Source organism: Pleurodeles waltl, chromosome 6, assembly GCF_031143425.1.
Source record: "Pleurodeles waltl isolate 20211129_DDA chromosome 6, aPleWal1.hap1.20221129, whole genome shotgun sequence".
Classification (NCBI taxonomy): Eukaryota; Metazoa; Chordata; class Amphibia; order Caudata; family Salamandridae; genus Pleurodeles; species Pleurodeles waltl.
This window is the reverse complement of record NC_090445.1, coordinates 313,883,689-313,899,824: the sequence shown is the minus strand read 5'-3', so window position 1 is coordinate 313,899,824 and position 16,136 is coordinate 313,883,689. Positions and strand designations below refer to the sequence as shown.

General features: G+C 43.4%; 1 protein-coding gene and 1 non-coding gene across 2 annotated transcripts in view; one reads left to right on the top strand and one right to left on the bottom strand.

Annotated features, from left to right (window-relative positions):
- Nucleotides 1–2,826: 2,826 nt before the first annotated feature.
- HOMEZ (homeobox and leucine zipper encoding) overlaps nt 2,827–16,136 on the bottom strand; it is a 64,999-nt gene continuing 51,689 nt past the window's right edge. The window contains exon 2 of the mRNA XM_069238120.1: nt 2,827–6,019. Within this exon, the coding sequence (XP_069094221.1) occupies nt 3,104–5,803 (2,700 nt within the window). The 5' untranslated portion in view covers nt 5,804–6,019 and the 3' untranslated portion in view covers nt 2,827–3,103. The remainder of the gene's footprint in view (nt 6,020–16,136) is intronic.
- LOC138302257 (U5 spliceosomal RNA) lies at nt 9,381–9,493 on the top strand. Its single transcript, XR_011205350.1, has one exon. It is a non-coding gene; the product is annotated as a U5 spliceosomal RNA (small nuclear RNA).

Sequence of the window (16,136 nt, the reverse complement as noted above, 5' to 3'; positions counted from 1 at the left end):
ATACATCGAGGTCAAAGGTGAGCCTGTTCTTGATGGTGTGCAAGTTGGCTCCTGATGCTTTCGGTGAGGGGTGAGGTCTTTAACGGCGACTCGGAACGACGGTGATGAAAGTGGGAATGGCAATACTTTTGCTTTTACTCTCTCCTTTATCTTTGTTCACTGGATCTCTCTCTGTGACAGTCTGTAAGAGAGGCAGGCACCGTGACAGTGGAATCTCAGTGATCCATGGAGACCTTATTGGTCTTTTTCTTCTCTACCCTCAGAACTCATAGCTTGTCATGAAGCCTTCTGAGTCCTTTGGGATATTTTAATACAAAACTTGTATTCCTGTATGGATTTAGATAATGGTGTAACTAACACACACCATGACATACCTATAGTTATGAGGTCTGGCCATTGAATGTAATAAAGTGTGTATTTACTATTCTAACTCGACACATGCTTTGATAGTAGGGAAGATTTTAAAGCAGGCCGAAGCAAATATAACTGCATTTTAATTTGTTTGATGCACTCACTCGAAACTACCTAAACACACTATGGGGAATGTTCCTCCTAACGCACCTGTCTTCACCAGGATAGTGTTTGTCTGGAACTGAGTTTATACCCACACTATGAAGACCGAACCGGTCCTCACACCGTGGATTATACATATGCGTGGGCACACACACATGAAGATAGATATATATAGATATATATCCAGAGCTAAAGACACAAAGAGGGTCATTCTGACACGGAAGCACTGCCAACAGGCTGGCGGTGCTTCCCAGCCCATTCTGACCGCGGCGTTAAAGCCGCGGTCAGAAAAGGGAATCCGGCGGTTTCCCGCCGGATTTCCCGCCGGATTTCCCCTGCATGGGCTGAATCTCCATGGCGGCGCTGCTGGAGATTCTGACCCCCTTCCCGCCATCCTGTTCCTGGTGGTTTTTACCGCCAGGAACAGGATGGCGGGAACGGGTGTCGTGGGGCCCCTGGGGGCCCCTGCACTGTCCATGCCACTGGCATGGGCACTGCAGGGGGCCCCCTAAAGATTTTCACTGTCTGCATTGCAGACAGTGAAAATTGCGACGGGTGCAACTGCACCTGTCGCACCCCTGCAACTCCGCCGGCTCCATTCGGAGCCGGTTTCATTGTTGCAGGGCCTTTCCCACTGGGCCAGCGGGCGCTCCCTTGGCGGGCGCCCGCCGGCCCGGCGGGAAAGTCAGAATGGCCTCCGCGGTCTTCTGACCGTGGAGCGGCCATTTGGCGGTTCCCGCCAGGGTCAGAATGACCCTCAAAGTCTTCTGAAAATCAAATCTCCAGAAAATCGGGGAAAAATATTCAGAGTGCTCTGGACCCTACATGCACAAGCCGGAAAAGATAACTGGCTCAGTAAGGCCACCTCCAGTACAAGGCATCATGAGAAATGGAAGTCCATATACTCTTAAAGGGGCAGAGTGTGTTTTTAACTGTAATGAGTTTTTAACTCTTCTAGTAGAAGCCTATCAGACCTCAATTTTCCTCATTATTTAGACGCTCGACAGCAGGTAGTGTTATATGCGATGTAATTTTGAGCCTATGATTCAGAAGCAAGTGTCTTGATAGGCTTTTTGATGCAGTTTCTCATGTGATCAAGCCGGGCTTTTCATCGTATACATGGGATGTACAGTATTCTGGTCTGCACACACTGGTAGGAATAATTCCATTGATGCAGTATAATCATTGAAGTTTCTTATCTTGGTTTGAACAAATGTAAGGTATGTCTGAGTCATCATCCCTATGCTATGGAGAGAGACCTCGTATATACATCATGATTTTCTACCTTCAACAATTGTGACAGTACTGTGGGTAAAACAGCAACAAAGTGCTTTCCATAATGCAGCAGATCTTATAAGAGCCATTAATTTAATTGTATTTGACTCATTCATTAATGCAAAAAATAACTATTCCATTGTTACATTGTTATTCACCTGAAGGGCAGATTCTATCTTCCAACCCCGTTGTTTTCAAAGTTCTCAAATCAAAAGAAAACATATTTTCAAAATTCTTAGTGTGCGCAAATGCTAGGCTAAAGAGAAAGCAGAAGAAATGCAGAGTAGTAGGTGGTTTGAAGAGCAGCGCAGATTACATACATACCCTCAGGTCCATGTTCAAAGATGTTTTTCCATGATTTTTCTTTAAATGTTTGAAATCTGCACTATTAAGACTATGGATTATATTTACATCAATAACCAATTCACATTACAAAAATACTTTTATGCAACACGTTTATATTCAGTCAACAGACTTAAAAAATTACTGAAAAAATTTCTGCAGAGGAGAACAACTTTATTATCCAGATCATCAACCTCTACCAGTAGGCACTATAATGATATACTGATCTCTTGAGTAGGCAGACTGAAATGGCATACTACGATGTAGGAAATACATCTTTACAGCCCTGTCCTGTGTTCGATGTTTTTATTTTACCCATTAGTAAGTTACAGGGATATTGTGTATCAAAAAGAAGCCGGATTTATTTTGGCTGCAGAAAAAAAAGAAAAAAAAATCAAACCAGGCCACTGTTGGTTATGTATAATTCGGCCACCCCACTCTTGAAGTTAAGGGAAGGGGTCAGATGTGTTATATCCCTCCTCTGGAGTGTTGAGTCACTACAGGTAAGACAGAAATAAAGTTAGTTGCTAATTGATGCGACAAAGAGTGTTTCTGGGCATGCTTTGTCAGATACGATGAGCAGCTGCTCGCGAGCTTTTAATTACATTTTGACCGATGACTGTGTCAGAGTACCTGATTGCGGCAAGATGTATAGCTCCACACCGTGTAAACTGAAAAGTAATGAGAACCAAACACTTCAGACACTGGCATCGCTGTACCAGGAACACTGTAAACACTTTATAAATATCAGATAGAGTTACCATTGTAATTCTCTGCTATGTGTGCTAAGTGTGGGAGTGCTGCGAAACAAAGAGACTCCAGTTTTGAGCGATTTGGTGGGAATAATTTCCTTGGTATGTGAACATTCAGTCATTGTCTTCATTTTGTCGCAAGTCGCTTTAAAGTAGTCCACCGGTTAAAAACAGTGGGCTGCGATAAGGAGCAGGAAGAGGGTTTGAAAAGAATGTGCAATCTAGTCCTGGATAATCAGATCGTCATCATCATCTTCTTCGTCAGCATCATCATCTTCTTCATCCTCATAATCTTCCTCCCCCTCACCCACAGCATCATCCTCCCCCTCCAGCCCACCAACATCATCCGCCTCCAACAATCCATCATCATCAAGGCAGATCACCACCTCTACCTCAGCTGGCTCAATGGCTTTCTGTTGGAACCAGTCCTGGACCTGCTGTAACTGCAGCCCAGACTCTTCCACCAGCCGCTGAGTGTCACCCTCCTTAATCTGTCGGTGCAAGTCCCAGTAGCTTTCCAGTACGCTATAGTCAACCCGAGGGACAGGGGCAAGAGGAAGTGGTGATGAGGATTGTTTTTGTACCTCCATTGGCTCCTCTGGTCTGCCATTGGTAGGTGGAGGAGGCATAGGTGTTGTTGAGCTACCACCTTTCCAAGGGCTTTCTTTGCCTGTCCCGTTCTGAGTGTGCTCTGGGGCTGGAGGTGGAGTGGCTGGCAAGCTTGGGCTGGCATCATCACTGTCCAGCAGCTGCAGTTGCTGCTGTGCCTGTTCCAGCCAACCTGGGCAGCCCTGGGCATTATCACGGAACCACTTCAGCTGCCCATGTTTCAAAGCATAACGGGTGTCACCGAACCACTGAATAATCTCTGGTCGTGGTAGGCCAGTGATTTCCTCAAGTTTCTTGTAGTCCTCACGGCGTGCCCACTGGCATTGCAAGAAAAAAGACTTGAGTATTGCTAGCTGTTCTTTGGTCTTGCGCTGCCGTCGCATGATTGGGAAAAAGCTGCCATCCTCATTGGCCTGCATGTACCCTTGCCCCGGTGTACCTTGGGGATTTGTGAGGTTGGCCCCATCCAAGTCCCAAGACGAGGCCTCCAGCCTCTTCTGCAATTCTTCTTCAGAGGGTAGACATACTACTGCATCACTCACCTCAGTGCCATCTACATCAAACATATTCCCAGTGGCTGCAGAGGGCAGCTTAGCAGCAGATTGACTCTGGGCTTCCAGCGAGGGGGAGCAGAATGGACTAGATAGTTCCCAGTTCTTCGATCGTTGATGATGAGGTTTATAATCCAGGCCACTGTTGTCTAGTCTGTGGGCTGCTTGGTCCGGCCATTGGTCTGATAAAGGGTAACCATGCTCTGCAGAGTTTCCTGGCTCCTCCTGTAGCTGACTCACTGAACCTCTCAGATTCAGCTGAGGAGACTCCCTCATTGCTTCTGTATGAGAAGCATGGGCGTCCAGTGTCAAATCATCTTCAGTCCTTGGCCGCTTAGAAAGGTGGTGCTGCAGGTCTCCAGACAACATTGCTTTAACAGACTCTTTTGTAGCAGTACTGTATGATGCCTGCCGTGTACTGGTGAGCGATGGTGGCCGAGAGTTACTTGGAGATGCTGGCCTATTGTTGATGTACAATGGTGGGCTAGTGTTAGCCTGTGTTAGCAAACTCACATTACTGTGTGATGGCGGACGCGGGTTCTGCAAAGACTGCATCAAATTAGTGTAGAAAGGCAGGCCTGAGTTGGATGGTAGTGGTAGCCCAGCATTAGGGTAAGGGGGTTGTTGCGAGTTGTTCTGCAATGGTGGTGTTGTGCTGGTGTAGAAAGGCGGGCCAGGGCTGGACTGCAAAGTCAGCCCGGCGTTGGTGTAAGAAAGTGACCGCGAGTTGTGTTGTGATGAAACTGTGCTGGTGTAATAAGGCAGACAAGAACTTGGTTGTAGTGGTAGCCCAGTATTAGTGTAAGGGGCATGCCGCAAGTTATGTGATGGCAGCATCAGGCTTGTGTAGAAAGGAGGCCCAGAGCTGGACTGCACTGGTAGCCCAGAATTAGTGTATGAAGGTGGTCGTGAGTTGTTCTGTAGTGGCAACATGTTAGTGCTGTGTGACAGTGGTCGTGGGCTACTGTGCAGAGGGGGCACTGAGCTTGTGTACAGTGGTGTGCTGGATAGAGATTGTGGGCGTGTGTTGCTTAACGAAGACACCCCATTCAGAGATGCCGGTCGTGCATTTGTCACTGATGAAAGCCCAGTCAGAGATGGTGAGCATGAATTGGCTAATGAGGATAGCCCAGTCAGAGATGGGGGCCGTGTGTTAGCCAATGAAGATAGTCCTGTCAGTGAAGGAGGCCTTGAGTTGGTCAAAGATGAGAGGCCAGTCAAAGAAGGAGGGCGTGTATTGGCCAATGATGATAGTGCAGTCAGTGAGGGTGGACGATGAACCATCTCCACTTTACCAACGTCAGTTTTCCGGAAACTGCTGAAGGCAGCTGGTGAACTAGCTGTATCCCTAGTTGTTGTCCTTTGCTCTGTTGGTGGTGGTCCACGTCCGGCTGCCCGCCGTGCCATGGCTACCAGAGGCTTGAAATGTAGCTGGTCTTGGCTGCGGAGAAGTCTGCCTCGTGTCTCCTCTATCTCCTCTGAAGACCAGCTGATGCCACAGCGGATGCGTTGCACCATGAACCACGTCTTGACCTTCTCCATTTGTAGACCGTAGCAGAGGCAGAGAAGAGCAATCTCTGGTAGACTGGGGTATGGAAAGTAACTAAAGGTGTGGATAAGTTGTTCATTGTCGTCCAACTCGCTAGTCAACTCAGATTGTGTCCAGATCAGTTGTAGGTCCTCCGATATAGGTGGCAGACATATTAGTCCATAGGAGCTGGTAGGACAGCCACCTGATCCCTTATTGGCAGTGGGGGGCATGGTCCCAGCTGGAGCAGTCCTAGACGAGGCAAATAATTGCTCAGTGCGATGTATTTTCCTCCTCGTGTCCACTTTTGGCCCTGTGGCAATGTGTTCTGAGCTGTGGTCAGTTCTATTTTGCTCTCGCCCTTGCAACAGTGGGGGGCTGGAATTCTCTGCAAAGCTGGCACTGGTGTCTACTGCCTTGGCATTATTCTTTTTTGTTCATCAGTGCACCTGCAGAGAAATCAAAGTAGAATGAGTACAGTTTCATTTGAGGCGGTGTTAATAAAGTCATATTATTCTGAGCATTCATGCCCCTATAGCCTGGCAACCCCAGCAGCCTGATATTTCCTAATTAACTAATCTCAAGCACCTGTGAGCCCGTCCTCATTCATCACATTCAGAGGTTTATTTTCATTTCTCTCAATGGTTAGATGCCTCTTCTTTCTACCTCCTCTCATCCTCGTACTGCTTTACCCCTCAACCTCTCATGTCAGACTTCGGAGGCAAGATTTGCAGAGGGCACCGGGCTGCTCAGCACCCCAGTTCGTATCGAAGGTACTCCCTCAAATTCGGGACAAGAGAATGGTACGCTCGCACAGAATGACTTCCATACAGCGGTCGTGTCAAACTATAGAAATATCGTAATACATAATATCCCACAAATACAAAGAGGCCTAAAAGCAGTTTAATAATGCGTCAAGTTGGTAGCTGGAAAGTTAACTGTAAAAGTAGATTTCACTAACTAAACGATTAACGGTACAGTGTTAACATTATGTGTGATGCGGGAAAGTCGCTATCACACTCATCCTTCAAACAAGTAAAAAAAAAAAAAAAAAAAGTGGCCCAATCCACACACAAGGATGTGCGTTTATATAGGTTATACAGGTTTATTCCACAACGACATACTGTTGAATATTTCCCCCAGAAACACAACCCAAAAAAACATAGCATTTACAACTCTCCTCCCTCAATGTACAAACAATGGAAACGGATGCGATTGAGGGGGATAGGAGTAATCGGTATGTCTCTACACGCAGAGATTCTTAAGACACATATCAAAACACCCTAAAAATGGGAATAGAGTCCAACTCTTTTAAAGGCTTCCACGTGTTACACACCATAGCTCAGCAAAGCCTACAGCCCTTGGCTCATCGCCCCCTTCTGCTGTTCAGCCTGGCTGTAGCTTAGGCAGGGCACTGCAGAGTAGAGTAAGTGACTGAAGTGCAGTGTCACAAGAGAAGTGAAGAGATGTGTGTCTTAGAATGGTGATGGACAAATGACCAGCCTCACTCCCGAGCCATTGCAGCCCAAAAGGGCAGTCTCGGGTATTATGCCCCACCACCGGTATCAGCGTTTATAATCACTTAGGTTTCCTTCAGGCTACACCCCACTTTGAAAATATGGGCTCTGTGGAGGATCGATCTGCTGGCTTTGGCTGGTTAGTCAGGAACAGCTGGATGTGTCTTCTTGGACACTACTAGCATCCTATCGCACCGCCTGTGCTTAAATGCTTACTCAGACGTCTTAGTGATTGGCAGCCTTCCAGATAAGACAGCTAGATACAGGGACTGAGCTAGGTACTGGAAGCCGTGCTTCTTCTGTGCAAAGATAAACTTAGTGGATAAGTTTTAACTTCGTTCATTCAAACCCTGGACGCAACATCTTTTTCTTCCACCACACCAGGCAACTTACCAGTCATTTACAGACATTCTAGATCACACTTCTATTTTATATGTGGCAAAGGGCCAGATGTAGGAAACATTTTGCATGGTGCAAACTGCAAAAATCGCAGTTTGCGCCATGCAAAATGCTCATCGCGATGCTCATTCACAATTTGCGAGTCGGGGTGTTCCCTTCCTATTTGCGACTTGCATCGCGATGCTAAATTGCTTTTTTTCGCAGTTACCACCAGTGTCACACTGGTGGTAACCCATTCGCAAATGGGACCCCTTCCCCTTTGTGAACGTTGCCAAGAAGTTTTTTTCAGAGCAGGCAGTGGTCCAATGGACCACTGCCTGCTCTGAAAAAAACGAAACCAAATGGTCTCGTTATTTTTTTTTATTTTGCAACTCGTTTTCCTTTAAGGAAAACGGGCTGCAAAATAAAATAAAAAACTGCTTTATTTAAAAAGCAGTCACAGACATGGAGGTCTGCTGTCTTCAGCAGGCCACCATCCCTGTGAGTGCAGGGACTCGCTATGGGGTCGCAAAATGCGACCCTCCTCATTAATATTAATGAGGTGGATCTTTGCGACTCCATAGCGAATCGCAGACGGTATCTGAGACACCGTTCTGCATCAATTTTTGCGAATCAGAAATTGCGAGTCGCACCGACTCGCAATTTTCGATTCGCAAAATCAGAACTTGCTACATCTGGCCCATAGTTACTTACATCACGAAGAGCTAGATTCCATGGTGACACGACTACCCCGTAAACAACACAATGTATTTTGAAATTATCATTAATAAACATATATTATTAAAGAACAAAAACATAAAAAAGTTTAGTATGTGTAACACCATGATCAAGTAGTGCTACCACAACACTGATCTTGTGCTACCACACCATTAGTTGAAGAGCCTGTGGATCGTGCCACTCCATCAACAGGCCTATCTCTGGAAACAGATGTACCAGCTGAGCCGTATTCACAATCTCTCCATTCTCAATCTCTGCACAAGCATCACTTCCAACAGCGTCAGGATAATTTAACCAGTCACAATTTTTAGGTTGAGCACGCAAGTGCTCTAGCATGTTGCAATCTATCTGTGAACTGTTAACCACGCCCACCGCACGGCCATCACTATCACTCGTTCTTGTGCTTGCCTTTCAAAAATCCTTTGTTATCATTGGTAAAGGCTTTACATTTGTCCCTTCTTGGGGCAGTTTTGTTACCGCTTTGGCCATCGACCCTGTTACATGGATAATTGCACTTTTGCCAATATGTTTGACCGCAAGCAGTATTTTCTTTTTGTGTGTCTTCTTTGCGCTCATGTTCATGGCGGCTTTGGCACTTTGAATCGGCTCGCTTATGTCAACTGTTTTACTTTACATTTTCAATTCAAGTGGCAAGAAAATTCCAGTCAGGAACTTAAGCTAATAGATCTAACTCATTCCGCTTTCCCAATACTTGTTTTGTTACAGTAGCTGATGCACACTTATAGGCTTCTAGTAAAAAACACACTGGCTAATTCATTGTCTCAGAAAGAACAGCAATGAGCCAGTGAGCATGCTTTGAGGTAGGCGTATAAAAATCCTCTTCTAGGGTGCTACCGGTCCTCACAAAAGCCTATGTGAGGCACCATTTAAAATGTGCAGAGTTAAAGGGCCAACATTACGACTTGAGCAGGAAAACTATTGTGGTGCAGCCTTTCTCGTCATGTGACCTACGACTAAATTTACATACCCAGAATTCCGTGTCACCTCCGGTTTCTTTTTGTGGCAACAAGTGTTTTATCAATGTACCGCATTACAACAATTATTATAAATTGGTTGTCTTTTAAAGGGTTTTCTAAGATGAACTTAGTAAGCTAAGTCACTGTGACAGTCAGTGGAAAGGTGTTCCCTGGCCCCACGGGTGGTGGCCATGAAACATATACTCTGGTTTCTCTTGAAACCTAAAAAATAATTCACCTTTTACTAAAGATTTCTGTGAAAAGGAACATTTAGAGTTTCACTCAATTCATAAAGCACTGCCCAGTGCAGGGTTACCCTTATTTAGTAAATGAAAGTATACCTATATAGTAGACAGATTGTTTATTTGCTGGCTCCTCAAGTGCAACAGGTGCTTTTGGGGAGTGATTCTTACTTTGACAGCGGTTAACCTATAGCCCTGTTACATGACATATAAGAAGGAGGCATGCTGCACAAAAAAATCCAAATCATCCGAAAGGATCCACTACCATGTGGGAAGCAGCGATATATAACAACAGCTAAGGAAGGGTCAATTGGTAAATGAATCATGTAACGTATCTAAAATCACTTAACCAACCTTCACCTAAAAACCACATGCAATAGCAAAGCCAATAGGTTGTACTTATGCAAGATCTATTGATTTTGTCTCTGCTGTTTCTTAGCGTGAATGCTATGCAACATAGCTGAGAGTAAAAAAAAAAAAAAAGTGTTTTCAAAAGAGCCATGGAGTGGTCAACTCTTGCTCTATCATAGCGCTTTTTAATTTTATTTTTAACCATGCTGGGCAGCTGTACAACATGACAAAAAAGAGAAATCCAATAGGTCTCGCAAAGGTGAGACCTACTGACTCTATCAATGCTTTGGGAAAAAAGCAATATGATGAGGCTAGTGCAGGATGTGCCTAACTTATTCAAAAGGTCGAGCGTGCAACCGTTTTGACCTGTTGTAATCCATCTGTGGGCTTTTAACCACGTTCACCGCACGCCCATCACTATCACTCATTCATGGGCTTGTCTTTCAAAAATACTTTATCATCATTGGTAAATGCTTTACGTTTGCTCCTCCTTGGGGCAGTTTTGTTACTGCCTTGGACAAAGACCGTGTTACATGGATAACTGCACATTTGCTGATACGTTTGACTGCGAGCAAACCTCTTTTTCCTTTTGTTTCTCTTCTTTTCGCTCATGCTTATAGCGGCTGTGGTGCTTCGAATCGGCTCGCTTATGTCAACTGTCTTACTTTTCATTTTCAATTTATGTGGCAAGAAATGTCCAAATAGGAATTTACAACACTAATAGCCCTAACTCAACAAACAGGGGACCCATTGCATTGCAAATGCTTATTATATTTTGAATCATTTGACTCACACCTCAACTCTCTTTCCAATTTCCATAACAATTTACATTTGGCCAACCTCCCAAAATGCCATACTTTAAGATTAGTCAATGTAACAGAATTACCAAATATCTCTATCACTTCAAGAGCTTCAGAGAATTTTTCATTCCCTTTCCTCCTCATGCCAGAAAATTCCACTCTCACAAACTCTCCCACATCGAAGGCACATTTCTTCAATCCCATGTTTAAGGTCAAAATATTTCTTTTACACATCTTGAAAGTTACCAATGTTTTCTTTCTCCTTATTACCTGACTGCTCCATTTTCTTGGGCTCAATCATCAAACTCACACTGCGCGAGGAAAAAGGAATTCTACAGCGTGTGATAATAAATTAACTATAAGCAGTTACAGTCGAACAATAAGCCCAAATCTTATGTTTAACTTCAACAATCCTTTGTTTTCTATCTTTCTTTGCTAACTGTACCACACCATTGATCACCCCATTGAAACTTTCTACTTTGCCACCAGGATGATACACAGAGGTAGTATTATGTTGTATGGCATTACATGACACAAATGTACTAACATCTTCCAACTTGAACTGTGCACCATTGTCACTAATTATTCTCTTTTGTTACATTCTGTCTGGAATGTATTACAGAAGAACTTTAGAATTATACTGGGGTTTGCCCTCAACCATCTCAATGTCTGGCCACTTGAAAAATAATCCAACAGCACTGAGTAGTAAAATGACCTTCCATCTTCTCTCAACACTGGTCCCATTTTGTAAGATCCTCTTCCAAAACGTGTTCCATTACATATACTCTCACTGTTTCTCATGCCATTTCAGGGATTACCCTGGATTCTTCGCCCGTTGAGTCTTGTCAGAACTGGTGCATTCAATACATTCCCTCACTGGCCAAGCTCCTTATCTGCTTGATGTTGCCAATATAATTATTTCACTTTCTTTTCACACTTTCCTATTTCTAGGAGTCCTTTGTGACATAAATTAAATATTCCTCCTTGCAAACTTTACGCAGAAGAAAGCAATTCTCAAGTACCTCACGACTCTCACAAAATACCCAAAGTAACTTCTTTTAGGCCAACTCTACATCAAGGACTCTTTCACTTCATTCACAGTAACATCTCTCATTATCACTACATCCCATTCTTCTTCAATATTAGCATGTTCACACTCTTTAACTGTCCAAGCCAGGGACATATCCTTTCCCCTCATAGGCTGGTGCTTCTGGAATATGGAGTGGCAACGGGTTTTACCTGTCAGCTAGTCTGTTCTAAATTCCTGATAAGCATTTAATCATATAATGAAAATCTAATAATCTCACAGACATATGTGCTATTTTGACACTTGCAATGAATAGACCTTCTCTTGTAATAACTTTAGTCAGCGGTGTGTGATCACTTCTGAATATAACTTCAGTTCCCCACACAAAATGGTGAAAATGTTCTAAACCTCACACTAGTGTTAATGTCTACTTCACTGTCATAAAACAGCATTCCTTTGCATCTTTGTCTATTTGTCCATCTGGCACAGCTATCCATTTACAGCTTGCATCAGTTGTCAAAATGTTACTTCCTTTGGAATTGTGTCATTGAAGGGGTAAAGCTGTTCAAATTTCTTTTTTAATGTTTCAAATTCCTTTTGACATGGCAATGCCCAACCAAACTTGACTTTGTTCTTTAACAACTGCCTGACATCAAAGATCATTTCAGAAAAGTTCCTTACAAATTTCGTATAAAATTCTGTTCGTCCTTGAAGGGTCCTGAATCATCTTTATACTCTGGCGCAGGTGCAGCTTCAATACTCTAACAATTCTGGCACTGGTTTGATCTATCCATGATTGATCATGTGTCCTATATAGCTCAAAGTTTGTAAAGCAGTTAGGCCATGTTCCTCCAGAACCATAAAGCTTTCCTATGCCTTACATCATGTTGTGCTTTATTATCTTCCATTACCAAAAAGGTCACACTGAAGGGAAATTGTTCCATATGGTCTTTAAATTGCTTGAACATCAAACGCTGAACCACCAAAGCTAGTGCTACTAGTTCAAATGGCATGCAAACGTATCGAAAGTACTTCACTGGAGTTATAAATGCTGTTTTTTTTTTTTTAACTTTCAGGGTGTAGCACCTGATGGTATGCTGATGACACATCAATAGAAGAAAATCACTTAATTCCCTTTGTTAAAGCAATCATTCGATATATCTTTGGCGTATTAGCCTCTTAAATCGATGCAGAGAGTTCAGCTTGTCTTGCAAAGTCTAGGGGTGCCAACCTTTCCACTGCTTAAATGGGTTCTATTATACCAAGCTTCAATTTCTTGATTAAACTTCTCCCTTATAACCATATATTTTTTCAATTTGTGGCTTTAGTAATTACACCCTTTTACATAAAATATCGCAAAAATCCTTCTAAAGCACCTATGGTTCCAGAACTTTTTTTGAAAATTCTTCACTCATAATGTCTTCAGTGACTACACTTTTCCCTACAATGATTACTTCTAGATTAGTCACTCTCAATGTAATGTTTATAGCTCGTTCATCTAGCCACCCCTAAAAAGATGGACAGCGTTCCGCTACAAATAAATTACCTGTGGTTTTGCGATTGTTAAATTGAAAAGAAGCCTTCTTATACACTCCACCACAAAGTTTACATTCTGTACACTCACATGTTCCTCACTTCATTTGCATGGTCTCTTACTACATTTAGCACATAATCCTCTGTGTTACTCATAGTGTGGTTTTCAAATCTATGGGACTCTAAATCCTTTTCATTTTTAACTTGACTTACATTCCATACCAGCTTCTAGATCCACTCTTCTTGCATACCAATAAAATGTTCCTTAATACCACATCCTGCATATTTTTGGTTCAACACAGAACAGGTTTTACCGCAGGCTAACTGTTCCTGACCCCACATCTTTTACACTTCTTTTGAAATTCCTTCTTTCTACCACTAAGGTCTTTATTGTTAAGGTATCACTAGTTGCATTATCTGATGTTATATGCTTTGCTTTTCCTTTCTTATATGTACTCTTTAATCTTTATATTTAGCTTTGTTACTAGGTGAGATACATTTAGCACAATGATTGGTAATCTCTGCTTTACCCACTACAGCAATAACTGCATGTCACAGTCACATCAGACATGAAAAACACAACATACACGCATAACATTCCATATAGGCATGAGAGTAAGTGAAGCCACAAATACATTTCCCACCTTATATAGGAAAAATAAACCAAAAGGGAGTGTTCAAAAGTAACCTAAGGGAATACACATGGAACCATAAAGGCAAATGCAACTAAAAATGAAGGAACAAAGTTAAGTTCAATACAAAACACAGGGCCTTATTTAGATTTCGGCAGAGGGGTTACCCTGTCACAACGGTGATGGATATCCTGTCTGTTGAAATCTAAATCCCATTATTGCCTTTGGAGGATGGGATATATATCCGTCACTGTTGTGGCAGAGTAACCGCTCCACCGAAATCTAAATCTGGTCCAAAGTCATTTAAGAGAACAAGTTACCGACCTTTATTAACACTTTTCTGGTAGATAGTCTATCTAATGGCACATACCTCTCCTTAGAGTATTCCACAAGTGTCAGACCAGATCAAGAAAATCTTGAGCAGTACCTCTGCACACCAGTAGGTGCTTTTGATCCACTGCACGTCAGAAGTGAAGCTGCAGTGCCGATATAAGCGCAAACCAGGTGCACTGACATCAGTTTCTTTCATTACTGTGTCCACAGCACAAATGCAGAGGTAAATAAAAAACAATATGTGAGCAGTGTGCAGATTCTCATGGAATCTCTTAGGTGAAGAGCCCATTTCAGATAGCGAGGAAGACAAGAGAGTTGGTGAAGAATCTGCAGTAAGATAGAGTCTGTACTAAAAGAACAAGTTATTTACCTTCGGTAACGCTTTTTCTGGTGGATACACTAGCTACCTGTGGATTCCTCACCTTATGAATTCGTCCTTGCGCCAGCATCCGACGGAAAGTCTTCTTCCTAGCTGTCCACGTCGACGAGGACGTCATAATGGCACGGCTCCACGTGACTCCGTTTGACGTCACCGTGCCAATAAGAGGTCCTCGTCGGCGTGCTGACGTCAGTTTCACCTCATTTTTTTCGTGCCTTTGAGGCGAACAGGTGAGAACCGACCCATAAAAAAATGTAAAGAAAAATATATATACACAAGAACACTTCCCATTAATGCATATATTCACATGAAAAATCAGAATATTAAATTACATCCATAAATACATATATATATATATATATATATATATATATATATATATATATATATACACACACATAAACAAACATAAATCATTTACAAGATAAGCGTGAAATCAGGCAGGCAACGGGGAGGCGGGAGGGACTGTGAGGAATCCACAGGTAGCTAGTGTATCCACCAGAAAAAGCGTTACCGAAGGTAAGTAACTTGTTCTTCTGATGGATACAACTACCTGTGGATTCCTCACCTTATGAATAGAGTCCCAAAGCCGTACCGCACTCGGTGGTGGGTGCCCGCCTGATTACACCAAGAAATCTTGCAATACCGAGCGAGCAAAATGACCGTCCCTCCTCACCTCAGAATCCAAACAATAATGTTTTGCGAAGGTATGGAGGGACGCCCAAGTTGCCGCTTTACAAATGTCCACTAATGGAACCCCTCTCGCTAGGGCCGAAGTGGCCGACTTATCCCTAGTAGAATGGGCCCTGATACCCTAAGTGGGAACATTCTTCGCCAGAGAGTAACAAACTTTTATACACAGGATGACCCACCTGGAGATTGTTTGTTTCTGGACCGCTCTGCCCTTCCGCTGTCCAACATACCCTACGAACAGCTGATCATCCAGACGAAAGTCTTTTGTTCTCTCCAGGTAGAAACTCAGAGCCCTCTTAGGGTCCAACCGATGGAGCCTCTCTTCATCCTTAGAGGGGTGGGGAGGAGGGTAGAACGAGGGAAGGGTAATAGTCTGGCCCATATGAAAAGGAATGACAACTTTTGGCAGAAAAGCCGCCCTGGTTTTCAACACCACTTTATCAGGGAAAAACATGGTAAATGGAGGTTTAACAGAAAGGGCCTGAAGTTCCCCGACCCTTCTAGCAGAAGTAATCGCAATCAAGAAAACAGTATTTAGGACTAAATATCTCAATGGGCATGAATGCATAGGCTCGAAAGGCGAACCCATCAGAAATGTCGGTACCAGATTCAGGTCCCACTGAGGCATGTGAAAGGGCGTGGGAGGAAACCTATTAACTAAACCCTTAATGAACCTATTTACAATCAGAGATTTAAATAAAGAAGGCTGGTCCGGAAGGCAAAGAAAAGCCGACAGAGCCGCCAAATAGCCTATAACTGTAGCTACCGCACAGCCTTTCTTTGCTAAATCAAGAGCAAACAAAAGAACATCTGAAAGGTGGGCCTTTAAGGGATCTTTTTGATTCTCTCCACACCAAACCACAAATTTTGCGCACCTGCCGGCATAAATGGATTTAGTGGAGTGTCGCCTGGACGATAGAATAACATCCACTACATCCGGTGGGAGAGAAAAGGAACTCAGGTTGC